The sequence below is a fragment of the Electrophorus electricus genome, chromosome 12 (assembly GCF_013358815.1).
Source record: "Electrophorus electricus isolate fEleEle1 chromosome 12, fEleEle1.pri, whole genome shotgun sequence".
Lineage (NCBI taxonomy): Eukaryota > Metazoa > Chordata > Actinopteri > Gymnotiformes > Gymnotidae > Electrophorus > Electrophorus electricus.
The window spans coordinates 19,065,598-19,078,097 of record NC_049546.1 but is presented as its reverse complement, the minus strand read 5'-3'; the positions used below and the strand labels follow the sequence as shown (position 1 = coordinate 19,078,097).

At 44.0% G+C, this 12,500-nt stretch overlaps 1 protein-coding gene across 7 annotated transcripts in view; it reads right to left on the bottom strand.

Annotated features, from left to right (window-relative positions):
- The window catches only part of pcdh1b (protocadherin 1b), a 134,642-nt gene that overhangs the window by 15,309 nt on the left and 106,833 nt on the right, over nt 1–12,500 (bottom strand). The window contains exon 5 of one of the 7 annotated variants that reach the window (XM_035532135.1): nt 10,990–12,499. The exons of the other annotated variants lie outside the window; for them this stretch is intronic. Within the exon in view, the coding sequence (XP_035388028.1) occupies nt 12,486–12,499 (14 nt within the window). The 3' untranslated portion in view covers nt 10,990–12,485. Of the gene's footprint in view, nt 1–10,989; nt 12,500 lie in introns of those variants that run through there. 7 annotated transcript variants of the gene reach the window in all.

Below are 12,500 nucleotides of genomic sequence, written 5' to 3'. Positions count from 1 at the left end.
TTGTTGAAACGATGTGATCAAGTTGCCTTTCTAAACTCTTGGCAAATCTTCCTTTTTTGGTACACATGAACAAAAGCCTCCTCCTCCTTCTTTCTTTTCCTGTTAACGTTTGGTATGTTAAGCACACCTGCATCACGTAACCTTAACAAATGACTTTTATTACACAGAGACAGAAAGTCCATTGCATATGATAGTGTTAAGTCATGTGATGCTCTAAATTCCAGCAGTAGCAGTTTATAACCTGTCCTGAATGAGACTGGAAACCAGTATAATGACGCTAGACTTGTGTGTGATGTGCTCTCTCATGGCAGTAGCATTCCGGACAAGCTGTGACTCATTAATCATCTGTTTTGGCAAACAGTAAACAGCGAATTACAGTCAAGTCGTATGAATTACAAAAGCAGGAGTCAGAATCATTCAAAGCAAAATGAGCACTGTGTCTCAGGTTAAAAAAGCAACTCAATTAATGCTATCAGTGTGTGTTTTAAAATTGAACTCGGAGACAAACGGTAGACCCAGAGTCCCCAGCATGGGCTGAACCTGTGTGCACATACTTCCTTATGTTCTCATCGTTTTATTTCTGTTAGCACTGGTCCCACAGCATTTTTTTTCTACCTTACATTTTAGGGAATTTCTATTCATCCACTTCACCATGTTGACTATGCACTCCGAGTGGGAGTTTGGGTGTCGTCTGCGTGGATGTGGAACTCAAAGCCACATTCATTCAAATTCAAGTGGCAACATATAAACAGAGAACAGAGTGGCTCCGAGATTGGACTCCAGAACCCCATAAGGCATGTCGTGTTTTTGGAAATATTGTTATCTATATTGACAAAGTACGTTTTACCAGTTAAATTTAAAAAATAAGAATTATTAAACATGTTAAGAACATTTATTGGCAATTTAACCCATTTTTTCAAGTATATGTATTCATATTTTGTGCACTACAGTATCAATATCAGGCAATAGTGACACAATATCCCCATCAGCATCAACACTGAAGCCATTAACTTCTCTACATAGCGCCATCTTTGATCAAATATATATCCTGTCTGGATTATTCCAGAATGTTATTATTGAGGAGAAAGACGTGCTGTAGCTGTAGTGTTCCACGTCTGTTATTTAGGTTAAAAGTGCAGGTTGGACATTGGTCTAAAACGGTTGGAGGGAAAGGAGCTGAAGTCTCAGGCAGCAGTTTTAAGTAGAGCAGGTTTATAGTGAACCATTTACTCTGTCCAAGACCGAACTGCAGATACAGTCAAAAACACATTTAAAGAAGGACGCTGGTGCCAGTCACAGATAAGTCACAGATTCTAACTGAGACACTACTGAATGCAATTCACTTCACATATTTCACAAATCTTCACATATTTCAGCTAATCCGACTACACACAGCGGTCTGGGGTTTAGGAGATGATCAATATTTGAAAATCGAATCCGACAGTTGATTGCATCGTCATTAATGATCTTAGATCTTAGAAGACTACTGTTGTCTTTCTGAGTGACTAATCTTGTTATACAGAGATAAATGATTTTTTAAGGATCTCAAAATGCACTGTTAGTTTGCTTGTCCTCAAAATGTCTGGTGTGGATCTTGTCTTAAATTAGTATTAACATTTAGAACCATAACATGCACTGAAACAGGGGAGCTAGAGTTCTAATGAGGTCACTAGACATCAACATATTCACGTGCGGTCGATTCCTTACAATTATGTTTGTTTAACAGTCTTTGGCTTTGCAAATCTCAGGTCAGGCAATACAGTCAATCAAAATGAGGCAGTAATGGTATGACATTGCTACGTCAATAATCTTTGTTTAATTGTGTTTAAGGGTAGACTCAGTGACATTGTGAGAGGTCGAAAGAATCCAAGCCTTGCAAAACATCAGTGTCCTTACAGTCTGTTTGACTATTCACATGAAAGCGAAAATCTCTCGTTAAAAGTCATTTTTTACACAAACTGATAAAATATTCTTACAAAAAAGTGTTACACAAACAAATTTGTCACAAAAACTGATAAAAACTGAAAAGTCAGATGGTGTGTGTTTAGGTGGTTGATGAACTGTTAAAATCAACTTTAAACTGGTTGATTAAAGTCCCTCTTCAGAATTTTTGACGGTTTATTTAGTATCCATGTGTGTTTCTTTCATTGGACAGTAAAATCTGAATGCAGAACAATAGACTCCAATTACAGCCGAACCACTTGGTGGTTGTGGTGTAGATGACAGTAACCGTTTCTGAATGTCCTAATCTATATATGTTTCAGTTCAAGTGTAGAGGAAGCAGCATGTTCTCCAACCTTCTGATAACTCCACACACTGTAAGGCTGTTCATATAGTCACAAGACTGCCAAAGACAATACACATACACACACACGAACACACACGAACACACATACTCTCCCTTATCTACAGACAAAAGTTATAGTATCAACATCCTGTTGAGTAGATCACAGCTCAAAATGCAAAGAAAGGCAGGAGCGATGTTTTTGCATTAGTCAGGGGAGAACACCTCCCACAGTACTGTCCATTCTCTCACTTTTAGGTGTGTGCGTGTGATTGTGTGTGTGTGTGTGTGATTCATTATTAAACATAGCTCTATTCTTTCCATCTCTGTCATTGATAAGCAGTAAGCTCTCGGCTCTAATTCTCCCTCTGCAGATTAGAACAGAGAGAGAGGGAGAGGGAGCGAGGGAGAGAGGGAGAGAGAGGGATAAAGAGAGAGAGAGCACTGTTCACTTAGTAATGTGTCAGGTTTGTGTTTGCCTGTCTGTCAAATTGTATGTGTTTGTGCCTGTGTGTGTATGAGTGTGTCTGTGTGTATATCTGTGCGTGCGTGTGTGTGTGTGTGTGTGCGTGCGTGTGTGTGTGTGTGTGTGTGTGTGTGTGTGTGTGTGTGTGTGTGTGTGTGTGTGTGTGTGTGTGTGTGAGCGTGGGAGATAGAAGAGGAGGAAAACACGTTGGCGGTTTGAGTCTGGAAAACTTTAGAGTTGAACCAGTTTTAGTCATACTTCTTAGAGGATAAACAAAACCTGACCACACACACACATGCACACACATGCGCACACACACACACACACACACACACACACACACACACAGCTCCTGATCACACTAACCATATTTTCATCATTACTCTTGCCTAAGTCAGAATCCTCCAGTGCAGGCCTACCCATAAGCTTGTACTGTTTGTTTGTGTGTGTGTGTGTGTGTGTGTGTGTGTGTGTGTGTGTGTGTCGGGCCCCTTACACTTCTGGGTATAAACAAGACAGACTTTTAATGGCCCAAAAGCATTGATTAAACTCTTCACTAATCCATGACACTGGATTGACACAGACTTGTCTGCAAGTTAGGGGTTAGGGGTTAAGGGTTAGGGGTTAGTCAATAAGGCTTTGAAACTAAAATGGAAATTGAAAGGTGAGAGTTAGTTGCTAACAGTGAGGTAATATTTATCATTAAAATACACCAGCACAGTCAGAGTCAGAAGGGAACCAATGAGCTTACAGCACAGAGTCAGAGCAGAGCCATCGTGATCACAGAGTCAGACTGGAACAGAGCCATCGTAATCACAGAGTCAGCGCAGAGCCATCATAATCACAGAGTCAGAGTGGAATAGATCCACTGTAATCACAGAGTCAGACTGGAACAGAGCCATCATAATCACAGAGTCAGCGCAGAGCCATCGTAATCACACAGTCAGAGTGGAATAGATCCACTGTAATCACAGAGTCAGCGCAGAGCCATCGTAATCACAGAGTCAGAGTGGAACAGAGCCACTGTAATCACAGAGTCAGAGTGGAACAGACCCACTGTAATCACAGACTCAGCGCAGAGCCATCGTAATCACACAGTCAGAGTGGAACAGAGCCACTGTAATCACAGAGTCAGAGTGGAACAGACCCACTGTAATCACAGAGTCAGAGTCATAGCAGTTCCAGTGCAGTGAAAGAGTGAGAAGAGGTTTACAAAGTCAAATTGTTTCTAAAACACGCCACAATCACATATATCAATTAGCAAATGTGAGTATGTGTATATGTCTACACAATATACAAACACACACATTACAAACTTAAGACAACCCCAGAAGCCAACTTCAGACCCAAAGGATGAGTCACCATCAAGTGTGGGATGTACCCAGGAAACACCCTGTCCCTACTGATGTTCTACGTGGCTATGGATACCGGCTACGGATACCAGAAACAGAACGGAGCGCCTATCAGCCACCTCCTCTACATGAATGACATCAAGCTGTATGTCACATGAACTAACTAATTCATCTCACCAGGACATACAGCAACGACATTGGAATGTGATCTGTGCTGGATAAGTGTGGTCACACGGTTACAAGGAGAGGGGGGGAAGTTCAAACCGAAGGGATCGCACTTCCAGAAGGTAAAACAGATGTTGAGGGCGGCCACACATACCTCGGAATCCCACATGCAAATGGGAATCACGAAAAGGCCACAAGGAGAGCAGCTACAGCCAAATACCTACAAAGAGTGAGCCAAACTCCGAGAAGTCAGCTGAACAGGAAGAACAAGATCTGGGCTATCAACACCTACGCTGCACCAGTGGTCAGATTCCCCCCTGGCATAATAAGCTGGCCAAAGGGGGAGATCATCTACTGACATCAAGACAAGGGAACTCCTCGCCATGCCCGGAGGGTTTCATCCCAAATGCAGCACTCCGAGACTGTTCACTAAGTGGAAGGCAGGAAGAAGAGGGTTAGTGAGCATCAGAGCCACTATGCAGGATGAAACAACCAAGATCCAGGTGTACACCGGGAAGATGGCACCAAGTGATGAAGTGATAAAGTGCTTAAGTGAGAACCTCAGACAGCAGGAATCCGAGGAGGATGGGAATGAGGAGGAGCAGGGACCATCATGGGAGGAGAAACCCCTGCAGGGTGCGCGCCACCAGCAGAGAGTGGAAGTGGCTGATATGGAAAAATCCTACCAGTGGCTGGATTGAAAAACAGCACGGAGGAGCTAATCATGGCAGCACAGGAACAAGCTTAGAATGCAAGATCAGTAGAGGCTCTACCACACCAGGCAGGACATCAGACGCAGGCTGTGCAGAGATGCCCCTGAGACAATCCAGCACATAACAGCGGAATGCAAGATGCCAGCAGGCAGAGTGGACATGGAACACCATAACCAAGTGGCTGGCATAGTCTACAGACAAATCTGTGTACAGGGTGGAAGGTCCGAGGTCAAAGTAGATTACACCACCAAAGAAGAGAAGGCCATCAATTGGAAAATTACCAAGCTAAGACACTGTGGATGTCCAGATACAGCCTGCAAAATGGTAACGGCTAAGCAGCACAGCACAGTAGTGATGGGCAAAGATAGTATAGTAACATCAGGAACAAGAACATGAAAAGCTGGAGAAATCCCAAGGGCTGAGAGAAGAGCTGAAAAAGATGTGGAGGGTGGAGGCATCTGTGCTTCCTGTTTTAATGGTTCCTGGGCTGTGACCCCCAAATGGGGAGAATCACTCCAGCAGATCCTGTGAACAACATCTGAGCTCTCTGTCCAGAAGAGTGCAATCCTGGGAACAGCAGAGATACATCATAGGACCCTCAAGCCCTGTGGTAGAGGACCTGTGCTTGGTGGAAAAAGACCTCCGGGGGAAAGCAAGTGGGGAATATATACATATTTAATTTCCTTTTTATCAGTATTAATATTAAGAATTCTATGAATCACATTGACAGCACTTTTTAATTACAATTTGTGCCAATAAACCTATTTGAATTTGCATTTGAGAGACAGACAGAGAGAGAGACAGTGAGAGAGAGAAGCTGGAGGCCAGTGTGTGCTTATGCCTGCTGTGCTGCTAGTTATCAGGACAATGCTCTACTGACCACATAGTGAGGGGAAAGCAGTACACAACACTGTCACAAACAACACTGTCACAAATACAGCACCGTGACAAACACAACAGTCACAAAGAACACTGTCACAAACACAACACCATGACAAACACAACACTGTCACAAACACAACACTGTCACAAACACAACACCATGACAAACACAACACTGTCACAAACACAACACCATGACAAACAACAGTCACAAACACAACACCATGACAAACAACAGTCACAAACACAACACCATGACAAACACAACACTGTCACAAACACAACACCATGACAAACAACAGTCACAAACACAACACCATGACAAACACAACACTGTCACAAACACAACACCATGACAAACAACAGTCACAAACACAACACCATTACAAACAACAGTCACAAACACAACACCATGACAAACACAACACTGTCACAAACACAACACCATGACAAACACAACACTGTCACAAACACCACACCATGACAAGCACTGACACAAACAACACTGTCACAAACACAACACTATCACAAACAACACTGTCACAAACACAACACTATCACAAACAACACTATAACAAACACAACACCATTGCAAACACAACACTGTCACAAGCTACAGTATTACAAACAACACTATTACAAACACAACACATTAGTTTGGGCTCAGATGTTTCACTTCTAAGACATTGAGAAGAAAAGTAGTGGTGTAGCTGAGTACCACCTACAGGTGTGCAGACGTGTTGCAGCCACGTGTGCCTCCAGTGTGGGTGAGTGCGCTAATACAACACTGCAGTAAGCTGCAGTTCAGTGCTACGATAACGCACTGGCTGTTTGAAAAGTATTTTTCTTCAGCCAAACACAGAGATGTGTTACGAGCATCAGTAGCACACGGTGAAACTACCAGATGTGGCTGGACAGCCAAGAGCTTGTGATCATAGGCAAGTGGTTGTATGTGTGTGTGTGTGTGTGTGTGTGTGTGTGTGTGTGTGTGTGTGTGTGTGTGTGTGTGTGTGTGTGTGTGAGTGTGTGTGTGTGTTTGTGTTCTCTGGGCACTAGACAAATGAGGGTCCATGGGCACGAGTGCCAGATACACACCAGTCCCACTCAGGGCAGGGCAGGACATCCTAACTAGGGCAGAAACACATCTACCCCTGGATCAACAGTAACCCCTTCCAAAAATATAACACACACACACACACACACACACACACACACACACACACACACACACACACACCAACCAGTGCATGGGCGCACACACACATACATATACAAACAAACATAAATACACACCCACACACTCACACACACACGCACTTACATACACACATACATGTACTTATATGCATATGTACATATATACACACACACAAACACAACCATGCAAATATCTAACCACATTGTCTGTTACATTCCTAGTACAATGGATATGTGTGTGTGTGTGTGTGTGTGTGTGTGTGTGTGTGTGTGTGTGTGTGTGTGTGTGTGTGTGTGTGTGTGTGTGTGTGTGCAAGACAGCAACCCTGCTCTGCAAAGACGATGTGAGTGGAATTCCACTTCCATGTCTGAGCCTGTTGAATGGAGAAAGAAACACACACACACACACGGGTGTTTTACTGTAATGTGGAATTAAGATATAGAAACATAAAGAGAGATTAACCAAGTCTGTGTGTGTCTGTGGTTGCATCAGGCTGGCTGTAAGATCGCTTTCCTCTGATCTACATGGGTCTGGAATGGCATAACAGAGCAGGAAACAAACAGCATCTAATCCCCCTACAACCACACAGAGCCAGTGAGGAGTTCTGTATAGTTAATCCCACTACAACCACACAGAGCCAGTGAGGAGTTCTGTATAGTTAATCCCACTACAACCACACAGAGCCAGTGAAGAGTTCTGTATAGTTAATCCCACTACAACCACACAGAGCCAGTGAGGAGTTCTGTATAGTTAATCCCCCTACAACAACACAGAGCAAGTGAAGAGTTTTGTATAGTTAATCCCACTACAACCAGACAGAGCCAGTGAAGAGTTCTGTATAGTTAATCCCACTACAACCACACAGAGCAAGTGAAGAGTTCTGTATAGTTAATCCCACTACAACCACACAGAGCCAGTGAAGAGTTCTGTATAGTTAATCCCACTACAACCACACAGAGCCAGTGAGGAGTTCTGTATAGTTAATCCCACTATAACCACACAGAGCCAGTGAAGAGTTCTGCATAGTTAATCCCACTACAACCACACAGAGCCAGTGAAGAGTTCTGTATAGTTAATCCCCCTACAACCACACAGAGCCAGTGAAGAGTTCTGTATAGTTAATCCCACTATAACCACACAGAGACAGTGAGGAGTTCTGTATAGTTAATCCCACTACAACCACACAGAGCAAGTGAAGAGTTCTGTATAGTTAATCCCACTACAACCACACAGAGCCAGTGAAGAGTTCTGTATAGTTAATCCCACTACAACCACACAGAGCCAGTGAGGAGTTCTGTATAGTTAATCCCACTATAACCACACAGAGCCAGTGAAGAGTTCTGTATAGTTAATCTCCCTACAACCACACAGAGCCAGTGAAGAGTTCTGTATAGTTAATCCCACTATAACCACACAGAGCCAGTGAGGAGTTCTGTATAGTTAATCCCACTGCAACCACACAGAGCCAGTGAGGAGTTCTGTATAGTTAATCCCCCTACAACCACACAGAGCAAGTGAAGAGTTCTGTATAGTTAATCCCACTACAACCACACAGAGCCAGTGAAGAGTTATGTATAGTTAATCCCACTACAACCACACAGAGCAAGTGAAGAGTTCTGTATAGTTAATCCCACTACAACCACACAGAGCCAGTGAAGAGTTCTGTATAGTTAATCCCACTACAACCACACAGAGCCAGTGAGGAGTTCTGTATAGTTAATCCCACTATAACCACACAGAGCCAGTGAAGAGTTCTGTATAGTTAATCTCCCTACAACCACACAGAGCCAGTGAAGAGTTCTGTATAGTTAATCCCCCTACAACCACACAGAGCCAGTGAAGAGTTCTGTATAGTTAATCCCACTACAACCACACAGAGCCAGTTAAGAGTTCTGTATAGTTAATCCCACTACAACCACACAGAGCAAGTGAAGAGTTCTGTATAGTTAATCCCCCTACAACCACACAGAGCCAGTGAAGAGTTCTGTATAGTTAATCCCACTATAACCATGCAGAGCCAGTGAGGAGTTCTGTATAGTTAAGAAATAAAGAAACAGAGACGTAAGCGACATGAGAATGAAAGAAAATATGAGAGAGAAATGGGTAAAAAGAGAAGAGAGAAATGGGGAGAGAGAGAGAGAGAGAGAGAGAGAGAGAGAGAGAGAGAGAGAGAGCGAGAGAGAGAGAGGAGAGGGATGATGAATTAGAGCCCCGGGAGCCTGCAGAGAGGCACTGAGTGGATTATCCAGAGAGCTGGCACAGTCCTGCTTGGTAGGGTTGACACAATGGGGCAGGGGAGTAACAGACACCCTCTGTGTGCCAAGTCCTGGACACATATGAGGCCATGAGAGAGGACAGGCTAAGCCCAAGACAAGAGCGCCCCCCTCTGGTGGGTCTCTCTAGGTAGTCATGCACAAGCCTGATGCATTGATCTCGGAGGGTGATTACAGGGGGCGTGTTCAGATTGAGCTGGGGAGGGGTGATTACAGGGGGCGAGTTCAGATTGAGCTGGGGAGGGGTGATTACAGGGGGCGTGTTCAGAGAGTCCTGGGGGAAATATTGTATTTGGCAACTGGAACACATCTGTATGAGAGGTACAAAATGCTTACAGGCTGTGCGTGTGTGTGTGTCTTTGTGTGTGTGTGTGTGTGTGTGTGTGTGTGTGTGTGTGTGTGTGTGTGTGTGTGGATTAATTGTATGATATCAGGTAAAGGGCCTGTTTAGCCAAACACTGTCTCACACCATCTGTTCAAATGCACCCAGCCTGTTCGCTTAGTTTAGAGCCCACAAGGAAAACACACACACACACACACACACACACACACACACACACACACACACACAGACCTTGGTTCATAGTCGCTGAGAACAAAGTGAGTCTTTGAGAAGAAGAGACCTGTGGGATAGGGGCCATGCGTTTCATTAGCACGTTACAATGAGAAACCACTCCCCCGAGCAGGACTAGGCTACGGAGCTGAGCTATGGAGCTGGGTTACGGGTGTGAGTCACGGGGCTGAGCTTGGGATGCTCCACCCTGGGATGCTATTTATCACACTGATAATTAGGCCTGGAGTTGTGATTTAATTTCGTACAGTGCTGCATTCAATTTGAGATCTCTTTAATGGCATGCATGCCTACGCATTGTCCAGAACACTGTTTGTCATCGCATTGTTTCTTACACACACACACACACGCACACACACACACACACACACACACACACACACACACACACACACACACACACACACACACACAAACACATACCTTGACTGCCTATCTGCCTTCATGGTGAAATTTCATTTTATTTTATTATTTCTAGTGTTTGTGCCAATTTAGGATGCATGTACACGAGTGCACATGTGTGTGAATGTGCGGTGAGTGTGTGTGTGTGTGTGTGTGTGTGTGTGTGTGTGAGTGTGTGTGTTTCTTTCATCTTGTCATCAAGCTTCTCTAGCTGGTTCCAGAATTAGAATGTGAAAATAGAGCTGAAGTTTTCAGTAAAATGTGTTATGTTATTAACACACAAACACACAAACACCCTCCCCCCACACACACACACACACATGCACTTTTTCTCTTTTTTTTCCCCTTAGCCTCTCTTTCAACAGATGGCGTGTGTAGTGTGTTTTAAAGAGTCTTCTGTACAGAGGCTACCTGTAGTCGGGGACTAGTTCTGCACCCACATTCCAGATGAATGCAGTTCTCTATTGCACGGAGCACATCAGGGTCTACACCCCCCCTGCAGACGGACCTCAGACAGGCGGCAGTACCGCACGGAGCCCGTGCCCTGGGGCACATGGGGTGGTGGAGTGTTTTATTTGTGTATAGTCACCTTGGGCCACAGTATTCACATATTTCTATAAACGTGGCTGTTTGAGTCATGCGTTTCTGTTTAGAGTCTTTAGGTCATGACAGTACACTGGACATAATGTTGGTAATAATATTTTATTGTACTAAAAATGGCTGAATACAAATTACATTCACAGGTACACTGTTTCCTTCTAGCTTCTGAATATCCAACAGATTCCTATGACTAGCAAGGTATATGATTCAACGTTTCAAGAGATATCAAATATTGGGCTACAGATATCATCCCAGACTAGGACTTCAGACACAGAAAGAAGCAAAAATTCACGTGACGATTGATTGTGTTTTGACATATGAGCTTTATCTTGTAAACATACTATATATTAATATATATTATATATTTCATAATAAATATTGTTCGATGCTATGTACAAGCGTTGCCAGGGAAAAAAAGATGAAAGTGCACGTCTGTGTTCACACCAGCTTTCTGCTTTGAAGGCAAACGTGTATTTGGTGTCTGCATCGCGCTGGGATGCGATTCTGCGTTTCAGCGGGTGAGAGGAACACCCTCCATGGGCCTGTGAGACCAAGAGTGAGACGGAGTGTGTGAGGTGCTCCGTCTAATTAGTGATGGTGAGAAGCGAAGCTGTCCACGCTCGGCTCCGTTCAGCCGGGTGAGCGCGGGTCTCCGCTACCGCTGTAATGTCCTCGTTTAGAAGGCTTTTCACTCTCTGTGCTTTTGGCTCAGAGAGTCCTTGAAAAGGGAGGGGTGATGAGCAGGGGTCCGCCCTGCCCCTGGCTCCAGCACACGGCTTTACCGCAGTGCAAGAGCACAGAGACACAGCGGAGGGGGAAATTAAAATATTAAGAATAATAAATAAAATGCAATTAAATCTTGGCTTAGTGTTGCATGATTTGATAAGAGGTCAAAGCACATCATTGAGAGACCATTAAGTCTCCGTGTGGGTTTTTTAACGCATGTGAATGGGGTATTGGGTTTGGGCAGAGAAGAAGAGAAGAGAAGAGAAGAGAAGAGAAGAGAAGAGCAGGAGGAGATGAGAAGAGCAGGTGAGTGAGACCTACCTGCCAAACCCTGTAAGTGTGTTCTAAGGACTCCAGTGTGCTGGGGAGGATTGCGTAGAAGCAAAGACAGTCCATACAAAACAGCAAAGCAGTCAAAGAGTTCAGTTAGCATAGCCTCAGAGAGGCAAAAACGTCCCAAGCTTTCTCCGAGTCCATCCGACTGGAAACGAATCCCAAAGATCCCGATCCGTTTGGAAGTGTCCATAAGGAAGAGAGAAACGCTCTCAAAAAGGAAATGCGATTAAACAGATGAGGTTGTCCATCAAAAAAAGGCAAGTGGCAAGGGGTGTCCATGTTCTATCCACAACAAAAAAGACCAAAAAAGTAGCAATGGTGTGTGTTTTAGATAGAAAGAGAAACAGAGAATCACACGCAAGAGTTGTGCTCCTTCACGCCTCGAAGTGGCGCGGGGCAAAAAAAAAAATAAAAAAAAATGTATGTGTATTCGTTTCTTTTTCTTTCATTTTGTTTAAGATTTGAAGAAAAAGAAGAATTTTTAAGGCAGTCTTTTGGGCTGGCCCCCTTCTCTTGGTCAACTCTCAGCACC